The 17305-nt window shown below is 41.2% G+C and overlaps 1 protein-coding gene across 2 annotated transcripts in view; it reads left to right on the forward strand.

Moving 5' to 3' along the window:
• Positions 1 to 2110: 2110 nt before the first annotated feature.
• LOC126187775 (nuclear valosin-containing protein-like) overlaps positions 2111 to 17305 on the forward strand; it is a 167519-nt gene continuing 152324 nt past the window's right edge. The window contains exon 1 of one of the 2 annotated variants that reach the window (XM_049929043.1): positions 2111 to 2451. In XM_049929043.1, coding sequence (XP_049785000.1) covers positions 2290 to 2451 — 162 coding nt within the window. In that variant the 5' untranslated portion in view covers positions 2111 to 2289. The remainder of the gene's footprint in view (positions 2452 to 17305) is intronic. The other variant, XM_049929042.1, reaches the window with a different exon arrangement.

Genomic DNA, 17305 nt, shown 5'->3' on the forward strand with positions numbered 1-17305 from the left:
CCACAATGTCAGCCATCTGTCTGATGAGCAAAAAACGTGATTCATCTGAAATGGTCACTTGTCACTCAGTGGATGTGAAGTTGCTGGATTTGTGTGCAAATTCCAGCCTTTGTTGCTGTTGAACAGCAGTCAGCGTGGGTGCATGAAACAGGCCTGTGCTACAGGGGCCCATACCAGGAACATTCGCTGAACGATTGTTGAGGAGACACTATCTTTAGCCATATGGTTCGTCTCTGTGGTCAGTTGCTCAACAGTTGCACATCTGTTCGTCTGTGGACATCTCTGCTGACATCGTTCACTCCTGTTATGTATGGCCTGTTGTGCACCACAGTTTCCTCAGAGCTGGTTTTAGATAGCGCCATCTTGCCATGCACAGTATGCTTTAGCCGCGGCGCCACACAAACTGTTTACAAACTTAGCGATTTTGGAAACGCTTCCACCCTTGGCTCAAAGACCAATGATCATGCTGTTTTCGGCGGCCGATAAATCGCTCCGTTTCCACATTACAACAATGATTGCGCTGTATTCCGCTTTCTACGGACATGCTTTGTATTCCCTCCACAACTAGCGCTGCCACCTGCGTCTTTGAGTGGTTGTTGCATATTGACGTCAAACACAGGCGGTTGTTACATTAAATATAACTGGACTTGGTAACACCATGGTGTAAGGGGTTAGTTGATGCAATGCACATACAGAGGAAGAAAAACTTCCTGGCAAATTAAAAGTATGTGTCAGACCAGGAATAGTTTTGGATAACAGTGTGTTTCATGCTGGCAAATACTTTTCATCTGCCAGGAAGTCACAAAACCGCTCACTCTCCACTACAGAGTAAAATATTTATTCTGGAAGATATATCTATTTAGTACTTTATTTTTAATGGATCTAAATGACTGACATCATAGTGGCAAATGAAGAGCCTTTGAAAGTACGTTTCAAGAATGTAACACGAAATGTGACCTGTTTCGCATGGAAGTCTATTCACACGGACGTCATGAAGTGAAACGGAACGTCCAAACAATCCATAATACATTTTAAATGCCACTGGTTACAGACACCATCAATGGATCTGACGGAACGTCAACAATTCTAGGGAAGGAAGTTTTGACGTTTATTTTATTTTAATTATTCGTCCTTAGAATATTTATTCTAATAATATCGGAGATGTCAGAAAAATTACAGAAATAATACATACATTAACAAGATAGGGTAGGATCAGGTGAGGATGGGGCGGGATGTTGATGTAGAGAGATTACCATTGTCTGCTAAGATTGGCAGTTATACTGCACTCACTCATATTGTATCGGTAGCTTTGTGGTGCTGTACCTTTTTAATTTTTATTTTGTTTTCATGAAATTGGATTCCAAGAGGATTTGGATATTTGTTCTATGAGTGGTCTATTTACAGTGGACGTCAACAGAACGGAATTCCTCGGCAGGCGACGTCAGCGTGGTATGTTTACGCCAGCCAGAACTTAACGAAACGTCACTACGCTTAGCCTAGTGCTGAAGGATGGAATTAAAGTTCTACATATGCCATCTGGAATCACTGTGTATTATTGCAATGAAGGAACTAGCTACAATGTAGTATATTAATGGCCAAAGCCGATTTTGTAACGTATATTCTCTATAAATTTTTATGGTAAACTACAAATTAGTGAAGAATAGGGAAACTGCCTTAGAAATATTTCTGAACATTTACATTATTTATTGTAGAATGCAATACATACAGCCTTTTTACGTTATCCATTTTTGAAGTACCAAATAACGTCAAAACTACTGTATTTTTCTTTTCCAATAAAGCTTACTTTTTCATTGATAGAAAAAGGTTATTTAATAAAAACTACTATCTCAATCTACGTTCATATTTATATACAAGATGGTCACCAATAATCTCACTTTCTCCGTTCGGTGTTAGGCTAAAGCGAAGTGGCATTATGACGAAGGTCCATCTCCATTAGTGAGAACAGACCCCCTTTTGACGGCGACGTTATTTCCGTTCCGTTCCGTTGACGTCCTGGATAATGATAGAGTGTATACCAACGGAACAGTAACTAAAGTACATGCTCTTATTACAGTTTATTTATTCCGTTATATTGTCAAGTGTGAACGAATGTATTGCGGCGATACAATCTCTTTAGCCATCAGCTTGCGCTGCCACCGGAGATTCTGTCATCTTACTTTGATCATCTTTGGAACGCGAAGTGTAGATTAGGGTTTCTGTTTCCCCCGGAAATTTGAACCAAGTAATGTAACTAACGACTTGTGATTATGTTCTTTGTAGTGTTAGCTTATGAGTGATCTTTCAGTGATGAGTCTCCTCGGAAAACTGAATTCATCAACAGAAATTATTCCTATCGAGGGTCCAAGTGAAGGAAGGAAAGATATGAAAATGAAGAAGCAAGGACTGAATCCATACTTTTCTGATCCACACATAATTGGACGTGTAAAACAGGTAAATGTTCATATTTAATGATTTGTATGCTCTTATTCCACCCATTGTTCATATTAGTAGAACAGTAGGAACACATAGATAAGTTTCAGGTATGTGTCTTCCCTTGCCCTGCATGCCTCAGTGTTTGTTTATTTACCATTGTATGTAGACTGATTATTGGTCTCACAGAATAAAGATCATTGTTTTCACTGGTTACATTCGTTGTGGTAATTGCCTCAGGCGTTATTGTTTATTTATAAAGTTGCTTAAAAGTTCATAGCTGGAGCTGTTTGAGGAAATATGGTCGTAAACGATTCTGTGAAGTAATTAAACTGTAAACATGTTCCATTTTACTTAAAAGATGTATAGTCCACACCTATTTCAGTCGTGTTGATCCTAGGCTTGTGTTTGTAAATATTGTTCCCTTATTGTAAGAGCTGTCGTTGTTTGAGATCAAATCAGTAGTGCTTATGAGACAGTAAAATAAGCTTACAGAGGTTTATGTGGTCGTGTAAGAGTTTCACATTAAGTCATATTCCGGATCCTGCTACGTGTGGTCTCTCAGATTTGAGAAGACTTCAAAGATATCATTAAGTGCAATAAATTACAATAAAATGGCTTCGTATTGCAGAGGACTAAAGTATTACGGTGCTAATTATAAAGTTGTCTGAAACAAATTTTAAGATCTTAAGTGCAGACACTCTTCAGTGTTGTAGGAGCTGCACTACAAATTTATTGGGTCTTTATTGCTTGTACTTTATCTATATGACAGTTAGTTGCAAGGCCTCTGAAAGATGTTAATTCGGTAACGTGTTTCTGTTTTCTGAAAATATTATTTTAATTTGTAGAGGACTAGTTTCTTCATTTTTGGATCATATACAGCAATAATGATGCATACTGCCAATGAAGCTGTGCCAAGGCACTTCGTTAATTCTAGGCCATAGGTGTTTCATCAGTTATGGCTATGTTCTATCTCTACTTCTAAAATCTTCGTTGTTTCTACTTTTTGTATCTCATTGTTTGAGTAGATAATTTTTAGACCTTGTGGTGTTCTAAGAGATACTGAATTATATGTGTATGTTCTGCATTTTGCCAAAATTAAATGATAATCTGTTTATCTTGAACCTTCTCATAATCCCGTCTCCTTAAATATTTTGTTACCTACCTGTTCAGTATAGTAAGAGCATTCATACAGCTTGTTGTTCCTGTAGTACTTGTATTGTCTCCAAGAACAACAAAATTTTAATCTTCTGAAGTACTGCTCATAAGTCTGAGATAACCTATCAGGTGAGACTGATAGAAGAGGAAAGCCGCATACTTTGTCCTGGGATTGTTTAGTTCATCCAAGAATTTTACTGAGATGGTTAACAAATTCCTGTGGCAGATGCTACCAGAGAAGCGTTATGCGTTACAGAGAGGTTTGATATTAAAATTTCAAGATAATACTTTCCAGCAAGAGTCAGCCAACATATTACTTCCTCCACATAGGCCTAGTGGGATAACCACAAGAAGAAAATTCAAGTAATTACAGATAATACAGTCACTTACTGACAGCCATTCTTCCCACATGCAATTCATGGCTGGAACAGGGAAGGGGGATCAGTTAGTGGTAACAGAAGAACCCTCCGCCACATACCCTCTGGTGGCTTGTGGAGTATTGATGCAGATGTTATAGGATGTTAAGTAACTGAGTTATTATTATTTACTAAAACATTTGTTCACTTTATACTTTGGTAAAGAATGCAATTTAACATTATCTCAGTCTATGCTGGGACAGCAAACAACTTTCATTGAAAAATATTTAGTGGCCTAACATTTTTCTAACTCGGTGACATCAACATATTGTATAAATGTTTATCATGTAAAATAGTCAGTTATTATTGATCACATAAATGGCTAAAAGGTTCGTCACAATTTCTTGTTGGACACATTTTGTCAATTGATCTGTCTACACTAAAAATTATCACCAGAGTGGACAAGTATGGAAACGGTCACAGAGTAGTGAGAAATGATGAACAGTTTGAAGACTGGGCTGTATTTTTTCCACCTTGGCCATTATGAAGCAAGAAGTTACGGAACACCCCAATAAGAGGATTAAAAATGCAAGTCCAGATGATCAGTAACCGCAGGGTTAAAAAGACCAAGAAGATCCTTTACTGCCATGGGAGAGGAATGCCAGAACTAGGGCAAAATTTAAGATTGTGGTACCACCCATCACCATTGAACTGTGACATAATGATTTCAAGCTATACAGTGTGACAAGTGACATTGCTCATTACACACATGAATACAAAAACTGAAGGGACATGCACGAGTTTAGGGCTAGGACCAACAGTATATTTAAAAGAGCTAATTATAAAGACATATCAGAACAAAGACAAACGCTAAAAAGCAGCAAATGAAATCCTCTGCAGGTGACAAAACCACAATCAAAACCAGAAACAAATGTGGTATCAGGAATTTCACTTTATCTTTATGCCCAGGAAGTCCATGATACCACTAACTCACACACAGATCCAAACCCCAGAACTGCAAATTTCACATGAGCAATACAGGATGTCCCAGGAGGAATGGTCAGTTCGAGGATATGAAAGGGACAGTTATTTGAAGCAAAAAATAGTAAATATTAGTTCTAAAACGCATACTTTAAGAGCTACAAGCACTTGTTAATCTTCTCTATTATATAACATTTATTCTGATAAAGTGCTCATAACTCTTAAGGTATGCATTTTAGAACCCATGTGTACTGTAAATTTTGGCTTCGATTGATCTTTCGTGTCATAGCCCTGAATATTGACCATTCCTCCTGGGACACCCTGTATAGCTCAAACACAGTCCACACTATCACAAAACCCAACTCTCCCATGTAACTAATATTGAAAACCTAACCTCATGAATGAAGGTAACACAAACCCACACTTCCTACCAGTCACAAAACAGTATAATTATCAGCACCTCACAACAACAGAAGTTTATAAGAATTTGCAGTTACACTACTTTCGACTCATAGGAAACATGCATACCATACATACTGAAATAAAAACAGGCTTACCCCATCCTAGTCAGCTGACACACAAGTGTAGCTATAGCAGAAATGTCATCAACATTCTCTCTAATGGCCAGCTTAGACTTCTCACACCAAGAAACCCTCAGGATAGAAAGCCATGAGGCGTCCTGCAGCTAGCACCACATATACCGGTCTGTGTTACAAGATGCAGCAACTTTGATCACTCTCATACCTTCTCTACAAACCCAACACCTCGCAAACTTCAACATGATATCCTTATTGTGCCATGCAGGCACCTGCACTTGAACTTCACTGTAATATCCATAAGCAACAATAAATTGAACATAGAATTAAATCTCCAGCTATAAACAACACATCACACTAATAAATTCCAAATCCAAAAATAAATCTATTGTCCATAACTGCCAACGTCAAAATAATTCACTAAAAATCTGTCACAAGCTCTTCCAAAATATTTCTCACAAATATTTACATCCACATTTGTACTCTGCAAACCACGGTGAGGTTCAGGGCAGAGGGCACATAACATTGTTCCAGTTATTATGGTTTCTTCCTTTTCCATTCACGTGTGGAGTGTGGGAAGAATGATTGATTGAATGCCACTGTGCATGCAGTAATCATTCTAATCTTATTCCCATGATCCCTCTGTGAGTGATATGTGGGAGGTTGTTGTATGTCCCTAAAATAATCATTTAAAGCTTGTTTTTTTGAAACTTTGACTTTCTCGGGATAGTTTACTACTGTCTTCAAGAGTCTGCCAGTTCAGTTCCTTCAATATCTCTGACACTCTCTTACGGATTAAACAAAACTGTGACCATTCATGCTGCCCTTCTCTGTATATCTTCAATATCTCATGTTAGTCCTATCGAGTACGGGTCCCACAGACTTGAGCAGTATTCTAGGATGGGTCGCATGACTGACTTGTAAGCAATCTCTCTTGTAGATTGTTTGCACTTCCCCAGTACTCTACCAATAAACTGAAGTATGCAATCTGCTTTATCCACGACGGAACGTACGTGATAATTCTATTTCATATCCATACAAAGTGCTACACCCAGGTATTTGATTTGGCCAATTCCAACAGTGGGTGGTTGATATAATAGTCACAGAATACTATGTTTTTTTCATTTAGTGAAGTGCAAAATTTTACATTTCTGAACTTTTAAAGCAAGTTGCCAATCTCTACACCATGTTGAAATCTTATCAAGATGTGACTGAATATTTGTGCAGCTTCCCTCAGATAGTACTTCATTATAGATAACTGCATCATCTGCAAAAAGCCCAATTTTACTATTAATATTGTCTGCAAGGTCATTAATATATAATATGAACAGCAAGGGTCCCAACATTCTTCCCTGGGGCACACCTGAAGTTACTTCTACATCTGACGATGACTCTCCTCCAAGATAACATGCTGAGTCCTCCCCAAACAGGCTATGCGGAAGCCGCTGCTGGAGATGGAGTATATCTAAAACTGACCAGCATTGTGTCTTAAGCCGCAAGGTTTTTCAGCTTTGGGAGACGGAGTGGTGTAACAGTATGCACAACAAAGTGTGTGTCATTCAGGAGACTGCAAATGTGTGGAAGTCTTCACTGTGGGCGTCTCGCAGGGAATTAGTTGTCCTTTGTTGGCTCTGCATTGGCCATACGTGGTTCACACATGGTTACGTCCTCCATTGTGAGGACCCACCTCAGTGTCACTATGGCTTTCAAATGACAGTTGTCCACCTCTTGCTGGACTGCCCACTTTTAGCCACTTTGTGGTGGACTTTTAACTTTCCCAGCACCCTACCTTCGGTGTGGGTGACAATGCCTCAGCAGCAGCTTTAGTTTTATTTGTGAGGGTGGGTTTTCTCATTTGATCTGAGTTTTAGAACATTTCCTTTGTCCCTTTGCGTTGTCCACCCTAGGGCTTTCAGGGTGGAGGTTTTAATGTGGATGGCTTTTCCTTTTTTATTCTCATGGTCAGCCAGTCATTGTAATCTTTCATGTTTTTAGTTTCTTCTCATTGTTTCTTGCGTGTGTCTGTGGTTTTCTTGTCCTGTTTTGTCCACTGTAGTGTTTGTTGTCCTTCTGTCGTTCTTCTGGTTCTTCCTTACTCCTGTTATTGTGCTGTACATCGTCTTTGTTTTCTTCTTTCTACTGGAAACAAGGGACCGATGACCTCACAGTTTGGTCCCTTACCCCTCCTCCTCCCCACCACCAACCAACCAACCAACATGTTGTGTCCTCCCTACCACAAATTTCTCTTGATACCCCCTTGTGATTGTACTTTTTCAGTGTTTTCGAAATCCCTTCTTGTTGGCATTGAGGTCATTCTGTTCACAATACCTCATTGTGTTTCAGCTCAGAATATGTTCTAAGATTCTACAACAAATCGATGTCAAGGGTATTGGACAGTAGTTTTGTGGGTCACTTTCACTACCTTTCTTGTGGATGGATGCAGCCTAAGGCTTTCTCTAAGAACTGGGCACGATGTTTTGTTAGAGGAATCTACAAAAGTTTATAGTTAGAAGAGGGCCTAACTCAGTCGCAGATTTGTATGGAATCTGACTGGGATTCCATCAGGGCCTGGAGCTTTATTCAGTTTTAATGATTTCAGTTGTTTCGCAACACCACTGACCTGGAATACTTATTTCATTCATCTTTTCAGTGGTACGAGGATTAAGTTGGTACAGTTCTCCAAGGTTTTGCTTTGTAAAGGAACATTTGAAAATGGAGTTAAGCATTTTAGATTTTGCTGAGGATGTCTAATGAAACACTAACAGCACTCACTATCTAGTTAAAAAGATAAACGTAACACACTAGTGGCCCGTAACACACTAGGGGGTGCCACTGTGTACTCCAACACACCCACTGCAAACATGGTCCACTTCAAACACACATTGTCACCATGGCATCACACAACACAACATACTTACATTATAGGTCAAAGCAGACAGGTGGTACATCAAACCTTGATTGACTGCCATATCAGGGAATACTGGGTAACTAGCATTTTTAAGCCAAGTGCAGGACTCTGCAAGTTCACTTATGCCTTAGAATCTGTATGGAAAGAGCTTGGTAAAGAAGACTCTAAAGAAAACTTAGTAGTCATCATTAGGGGTACTGGCGATAGCTTTGGACCATAACCTCAACCACACAATTGAGAATGACTGGGATCCACCCTAACACTTAAAGTAATAGTCTGGTAAAAAGAAACTTCTTCCCTAATTAATCAATTGGTCTCAAATTTTAAACATACAATTTCAGCATGTTGCTAAATATAACTATAAAGTTACAATTTGATCCATCCAAAAGTGTTTTAGAAATTATTATTTGCTTTTATTCTGAAGGTTTTTTGAAAATTGTTTTTATAGGCTATAGTAAATTTACTATAATGTGATTGAAAGATTGAAGACTGTATTTAATAATATAGACAAACAGTTCTGTGTAAGGTTATTTGGATATCTTTTACAGTGACCTTAGAATTAATTTTCAAATTTCTGAATCTTTTTATTGAAATATCAGAACAGTCATGTATCTATATTTTCTTTTTTCCCCAAAAATTATACTCTATACTGTTAGTTTTGACAGTAAGAGTTTTTTTTGTAAAAACACATCAAATGTAGGGAATATTTACTATGAAAAAATTATATTTGAAGTTCAGTTTCACAAAATAGAGATAATTGCTGACAAAAGTTACACAACAGTCACTCCCCAGTCCTTGTCCTAAAATCAACCTGGGTGGTAAGTTGTTCTTCCTGTTCTCTTCTGAGCTTCCTCAGCTTGTGTGGCTGTTGGTCTGGATGCATGTTGTCTTCTCTCTCTCTCTCTCTCTCTCTTCAGGCACTGTTTGGCCTTTTGCTTCCTTCTGGGCTCATCTTTAACTTTTCTCCTTTGCATCCTCATTGCTGGCAGTGGAGTGGTCTTTGTTCTTGTTGCTTCTCGTAGATAGCACCCTTGATTGAACTGTGAAATGACTTCTGTCACTGCTATTTCTACTTTTCTTTTGGATACAGATACATTCTTTGGGCACTTTGATCATGTTATACTATTTAACACTCATTTGCATTTTGAATCTTTCCAGCAGTGCATCTGGAGAGAATTGTATCAGGTGCTAGCCTCTGATAAATAGATATTCTAACAACAGATGGTCGCAGAGCAGCATGGATAGAAGTTTTATATGGTTCTGCATATTCTTCTTTGGTCAGGGCACGATTAAAGAAATGCCAAAAATTCTCACATGTTGGACACTTCATGTGTTGTGCTTTCTCATCAGTGTTCATGCAGTGGTACAGTGGTGCATAGATTGCACTCTTCAATGCCGTAGTATCTGCAGTTTCGTAAACCATGGCTGTTCTGTAATAATGAGTCAGCTTTACAATTACTTATTCTTTCAAACTTCCATGCGCTTTCCCGCTGAGTGTCACGTTTTGTGCCCGACTTTTCTTCGCCACATTTCTCAATCCTGTTCTACGTTGTTTTGGAATACGATTCACACACTCTTCCTTTGCAATTTCAGTTGAACTAATTATACTTTTTTTCCCACATTTCTCTTTCGAATTTCACAAAATCCTTTTGTATTATAACAGTACTCATACAAATGAAAATATTTAAGGAAAAAAATTTTTACGAAAAATTCCGTATTTTCTTAACAGTCTATACCCTTAAATGAAGATTGTGTCACTGTTTGGTGATCTGATATGTCCTGGATGAAACATTGTGTCAGACATGTAAATGTAGAGCTTCAGCATTTGCTCATAAAAATACACACACACACACACACACACACACACACACGGCATGACAGTGTGCTCTAAATCGGAATTGTTCTGATATGTACTTGCATAGCTAATTTCCAGGAGAAGTGCAATTAGACCATTGTCTGACTGGCCCCTATGATTTCCAGTATTTTTATTTGGCCTTTGTTAGTGTAATTTATTCTGAAGGAACTAAAGACTTGCAACAATCTCTGGAGAAACAAAAAAACTGCAGCTTGGACAGCACAGTTGTAATGCATTTGGACTTTACCATCAGAGGATAAGGAGCTTGTTAAATAACAGTGATGAATTGATATATCACTACAGGAAAAATATATAACAAAACTATAACGATGTAGAAAAAGATAGATTGCTACTTACTATAAAGAAGACACATTAAGTTGCAGATGGGCCCAACTAAGGACTTACACAAAACTTTTGGCCACAGCCTTCATCAGCAAAAGAGAAACAAAGAAACACACACCATTCATACATGCAAGCAAGCACACCTCATGCACACATAACTGCTAGCCCCAATAGCTCAGGCCTCTCAACTCCACACTTACCATTCCGTACCCAACTCCACACTTACCATGATAGTTGCATTCTGGCCTGAGTTGCCAGAGTTAGCCGTCAAGTGTGTGGGTGTGTGTGGGGTGTGATTGCTTGTGTGTATGAATGCCGTGTATTTCTCTTTTCCTGATGAAGGCTGTGGCCAAAAGCTTTGTGTAAGTGTGTTTTAATTGTGTCTGTCCACAAGTTAACATGTCTTCTTAATGGTAAGTAGCAGTCTATCTTTTCGTACATTGTTGATATTCCAGTGTGGAGTTTCCATTGTTTGATAACAAACTTTTCCCTTGTTTGATAACAAAACTCCAGTTGGTAGTCACAGAAACTGAACAGGTGCACCAAGATGGAGACAAGTTAGTAACCCATTACAGTACACACAGTTATTGGAAAGTCAAGTGATGTTCAACTCTATAATGACAGTAGCAGTGAGATGGACGTTAAATTCAACAAATTCTTCCTAACAGTAGCTGAAGACACAAGGGAAAATAATAGGCACTTTTCAGCAGATCCGTTAGTTACTGAAAAAGGCATTGCATATGCCATCGACACATCTAATTTGTCAAATCAGCTGCTTGAGAGATTATAAAAATTATAAGGTAACTTGAAAGCAGTAACTCTTCTATGACATTATTTGCTCCAAAGTATAAAAATATTCTATTAACCTCTCAGTGCCCCACTTGAGTTACCTTTGTAACCAGCTGATAAACCAAGGTTTATTTCCTGAAATACTGAAGTATACAGTTCTAACACCCATTTAGAATGTAAAAGTAGAGAATCAAGAGACCTATAGTTGTAAATCCAGCTTCCTCCTTCCCGTGTTTTAAAAACCATTTGAGAGGATAGCTTACAACATAGTATTGAATAATCTTCGTGAGAATAACCTTTTAAGAGCAGCTCAGTTCAGCTGTCATAAAGACTTCCCTAATGAGAAAGCAGTAAATGTCATGTTGAAAACACACTTCTGGTAGAACTAAACAAGAAATTGGCATTTTATCATTTTGCGACTGCTTCCAGTTGTGTAATCCATAAAACTCCTCTAGGAAAACTTTGAAGTCAGGTTCATGGTTTTAAAGGCATTCCACTTGCATAGGTGGGATTGTATCTTAACAATAGAAAACACGATGTCAGTAACAAAAGATACAATAGGAATAAGACAGAATTTGGGATGATGGAAAATTAAAAACGGGAGTCCCACAACTCACATGGGGCATTGGAGGACTCTTCAGAAACTTGCAGATATTCATTTTATGCGGTTCCAAACAAATAAAAAGTATTTTTAAGTACCAGAAATAGGTATCATTGGGAATGCACTGGTTGAACATCTTTGTGAGAGTTCCTGGGCTTCTAGAAGATAGTGGACTGAGGCATCGGCCACACAAATCTTTAACTAAAAAAGGCATTCAAAAAGTTTGGTACAGTCGCCTCTCTTCTTTTATTTTTTGCAGGAGGAGAACGAAAATTTTTGTGAACATACTTGGAACGTTTAGCTATTCTTTGTAGCCTCCATCAGCTGTGATGCAGCTGGCCCTACGTTCTTTCCATGACATAAATGCACTTTGGTAAAATTCTGGGGATTGACTTTTAAACCAGTGCTTGTCACAGGAAATAAGGTCTTTCTCACTATCAAATGTTTTACCGCACAGGTGGGCCTTCAGATGACCAAAGAGGTAAAAATCAGACAGAGCCAAGTCCGGACTGTTGGGAGGGTGAGGAACAATTTTTCCAACCCATTTTCCTGATTTTCTCCTGCGTCGTAAGGGCTGTATGGGGTTTAGCATTGTCATGGTGTAGTCTGATGAGCTGATCCTGAAACTGTGGTTTGTGGGTCTTGATGGCATGTCGCACCTTGTCCAATGACAAACAGTAATGGTCCCGGTTGATTGTGGAGCCAGGTTCCAAAAAGTCAACGAAAGTGACACCACACTGATCCCAGAAGGAGGCCATCACCTTTTGGCCTGCTGTTTTTGAGTCTTGGTTTCTTCTTCCAAGGGGAAACCGGATGCCACCATTCCATGGATTGGGTTTTGCTCTCAGGTTCGGACAAAAACAACCATGTTTCATCCTGGGTGATGATGGCATCAAAACACTGTTTCCACTCTTCAGTAAAGGTCTTCACAAGACCCTCACACACGTTCTTCCTCATCGTTTTCATTTCTCTTGTTAGTGATCTAGACACCCAACATGCACAGATTTTTCTGTACCCTAGTGACTGTACCAGTGATACAACACTACCCAATGACAAACGAATCATTTCAGCAAGCTGTCATGTCGTTACACATTGTCATTTTGGACGATTTGATCAATGGTCTCCTTATTCACATCACTCAATGTCCTCGATGGTTTACCGCATCGTGGATTGTCCAGTAGACAGAAATAAATCACCTTCCTTAAACCTCCTGCAAAAAATAAAAAAAAATAGAGACAACTGTGCAAAACTTTTTGAATGCCCTTTGTGCTTACCCAGTAATCTAACGGCTGTTTTCTTCCCATCAGTCTTAAGGCAAATTGATGTGGCCCACCACAATTTCCTCTTCTGTACCAATCTCTTTATCCCAGAAACACGTGCCCCGATATCCTCTGCTGTTTCTCACCGGACCCTCAGACACCATGGATACAGACTGCTCAGGAAATAAATCGGTGGCAGCAGGTGATCCTGAGGCTTAAACTGCCTCATTGAATGTTCCATGCCTTCCCAGCCTCACGATCATGTCATCTTCCAGTGGAATTGCGGCAGTTTTTTCCACCACCTGGCTGAACTACAGCTACTTTTAAGCTTTACACCTGCTTTCCGCATTGCCCTCCAGGAAACCTGGTTTCCGGCAATGCAGAACCCTGCCCTCCTAGGCCATAAGGGATATTACAGGAACAGTTTGTGTCTATGTCCTGAACTCAAAACCCCTCTTGAAGCTGTGACTGTCAGAATAAAGAAATAACTGTCTGCGACGTATATCTTCCTCCAGATGGTGCAGTACCTCTGAACGCACTGATTGATCAACTCCCTAAACCTTTCCTACTTGTGGGATGGCACCATGCTTACTGGCCAAGGCAGAGATGTCGAAAATTTACTGTCACAACTCTTCTTAAATACAGGTGCCCCCACACATTTCAGTGTGGCACATGGCACATATTTGGCCATTGATCTCTCTGTTTGCAGTCCTGGCCTCCTCCCATCTATCCACCGGAGAGCACATGATAACCTGTGTGGTAGTGACCACTTCCCCACCTTCCTGTCACTGCCAGACATCAAGCCCATGGACGCCTGCCCAGATGAGCTTTAAACACGGCGGACTGGGAAACTTTCACCTATGCTGTCACCATTGAATCTCCCCCATATGGTAACATCGATGTGATGATTGAGCAGATGACTACAACTATCATTTCTGTGGCATAAAAGACGATCTCTCGCTCTTTAGCGTGCGCGGTGAAAGGCGGTACCTTGGTGGTCGCCAGAAGCCGCTGAAGCAATTAAGGAGTGTCAGCAAGCTGTACAGTGGCATAAGCAGCACCCTTCCCTGGAGCACCTCATAGCCTTTAAACGGCTCTGTGCCTGCATTCGCCATCTTATCAAACGACGGAAGCAGGAGTGTTGAGAGAGATACGCCTCAACCATTGGGTACCATACATCACTTTCCCAAGTCTGGGCAAAGATCAAATGTGTTTTCGGGTACCAGTCCCCAAAAGGTGTTCCCGGTGTTAACGTAAATGGCATGATATTGCTGAGCACTATGCTCAAGGCTCTGCGTCCGGAGAATTACCCTCAGCCTTTCGCACTTTCAAACGGTGGCTGGAAGGGAAAGTGATTTCATTCACGACACGCCACTGTGAAGCCTATAACACCCCATTTGCAGAGTGGGAGCTCCTCAGTGCCCTGGCACATTGCCCTGACACAGCTCCTGGACCACATCAGATCCACAATCAGATGATTAAACATCTCACATCTGACTACAAGCAACATCTCCTCGTCATCCTCAACTGGATCAGGTGCGATGGCATCTTTACATCATGATGGCAGGAGAGTACCATCATTCCTATGCTCAAACCCAGTAAAAACCCAATTGATGTGGATAGCTATCGGCCCATCAGCCTCGCCAATGTTCTCTGTAAGCTGCTGGAATGTATGGTGTCTTGGTAGTTGGGTTGGGTTGGGTCGGGTCGGGTCCTGGGTTCACATGGCCGCCAGGTTCGCTCTACCACTGATAATAATCTTGTGTCCCTCGAGTGTTCCATCCACACAGCCTTTTCCAGACGCCAACACCTGGTTTCCGTCTTTTTTGATTTACGTAAAGCGTTTAATACATTTATGTAAAGCGATTAATATGACCTGGCTACATCAGGCTCTCTCCTGATTTTTATCCAAAATTTCCTGTCACTTTGTATTTTCCATGTGCAAGTTGGTGCCTCCCACAGTTCCATCTATATCCCGGAGAATGGAGTCCTGCAGGGCTCTGTATTGAGTGTCTGTCTACTTTTAGTGACCATTAATGGTCTAACGGCAGCTGTAGGGCCATCCGTCTCACCTTCTCTGTATGTGGATGATTTCTGCATTTCTTACTGCTCCTCCAGTACTGGTGTTGCTGAGCGGTGCTTACTGAGAGCCATTCACAAGGCTAGAGTCATGGGCTCTAGCTCACAGCTTCCAGTTTTCAGCCACAAAGTTGTGTGTCACTCACTTCTGTCAGCGTCATACCGTTCATCAAGAACAAGAACTTTATCTTACTGACGAGACACTCACTGTAGTGGAGGCATATCGATTCTTAGGACTGGTTTTCGTTGCCCGATTGACTTGGCTATATCACCTTCGTCAGCTTAAACCGGAAATGCTGGCAGCACCTCAATGCCCTCCGCTGCGTGAGCAACAGCACCTAGGGTGCAGATCACTCTACGCTGCAGCAGCTCTACGGAGCCCTTGTTCAATCCTGCCTTGACTGGAATGTGGTTTGTGGTTTGGCGGTGCCCTCAGCTTTGCATTTACCCAACCCAGTGCACCACTGTGGCGTTCGCCTAGTGACAGGTTTATCCAACCCAGCGCACCACTGTAGCGTTTGCCTGGTGACAGGTTTGTTTGGAACGAGTCTGGTGACCAGTGTCCTGGTGGAGGCCGGAGTCCCTCCATTGGAGGTTAGGCATGCACAACTGTTCGCCAATTATGTTGCGCATGGTTGTAGTTCTCCTGCACATCCAAATTACCGTCTCTTTTTCCCACTCGCAGCAGCCCGTCTCTCACATCGGCGGCCCAGATCAAGCCTAACAATTGCATTTCGCGTGGGATCCCTTCTGTCTGAACTGGAGTCCTTCCCTTTACCACCTATACTTGAAGTCCATTCATGTACCCCTCCATGGCGTACACCTAGGCCGCGGCTTCGCCTGGACCTTTCACATGGCCCTAAGGACTCGGTTAACCCTGCGACTCTCCACTGACACTTCCTCTCGATTCTCAACATGTACCAGAGCCTTGAAATGGTTTACACTGGTGGCTTGATGGCTGATGGTTGGCTTTGCCTACGTTCATGGAGGAAATAATAGAACAGCACTCCTTGCCTGATGGCTGCAGTGTTTTCACTGCACAGCTGGCGGCCATATTTCGTGCTCTTGAGCCCATCTGCTCATGCCCAGATGAGCAATTCCTCCTGTGTACTGTGACTCCTTGAGCAGCGTACAAGCTATCGACCAGTGCCACCCTTGACATCCTTTGGTAGCGACCATTCAGGAGTCCATCTATGCCCTCGAGCGGTCTAGCTGTTCAATGGTGTTTGTCTGGACCCCAGGTCACATCGAAATCCCAGGCAGTAAACTTGCCGACAGGCTGGCCAAACAGGCTATGCGGAAACCACTTCTATAGATGGCTCTCCCTCCTCTCCCCCCCTCATTTACCCCCTCATCTACCCCCTTCCTCCTCTCCCGCCCTCTCCCCCCCCCCCCCCCCCCCCTACACACAGACAGACAGAGATTCACACTGTGTCAAATGGCTCTGAGCATTATGGGACTTAACTTCTGAGGTCATCAGTCCCCTAGAACTTAGAACTACTTAAACCTTACTAACCTAAGGATATCACACAGATCCATGCCCGGGGGAGCATGAACCGCTCGGCCACCAGTGGCCAGCACATTGTGTCAAGATGTGGGTTGAACAAAGTGCTGTCCCATCACTAAGTAGTGACAGGATAAAAAGTTGCATTATATCTTGATTTTACTCATAAGAAATGTATTAGCATCTCAACCTGAACAAATCCTTACACATTCTAACTACCTAAACTTATGTTGTAAGAGATGACCAGAGTCATGACCTTCAGACATTCTAACGAACAGTGCTTTTACACACTGCCAGGCAAAGGTCCCCAAGTAGGAGCAGAAATGGACAGATAGTATGTTCTGGCTACCTGTAAGAACTTATACACACTAGACTCTCGCTAATCTGGCCCTCAGTAGTCCAGCCTTTCAGTAATCCAGCGCACATCCAAAAACACGTGCACAATGAATTATCGTGTGCAACAGTGCTTAGTTAAACAATACTTTACGCACTGTATTTGAAATTGTA

This window comes from Schistocerca cancellata, chromosome 5, assembly GCF_023864275.1.
Source record: "Schistocerca cancellata isolate TAMUIC-IGC-003103 chromosome 5, iqSchCanc2.1, whole genome shotgun sequence".
NCBI classification, from domain to species: domain Eukaryota; kingdom Metazoa; phylum Arthropoda; class Insecta; order Orthoptera; family Acrididae; genus Schistocerca; species Schistocerca cancellata.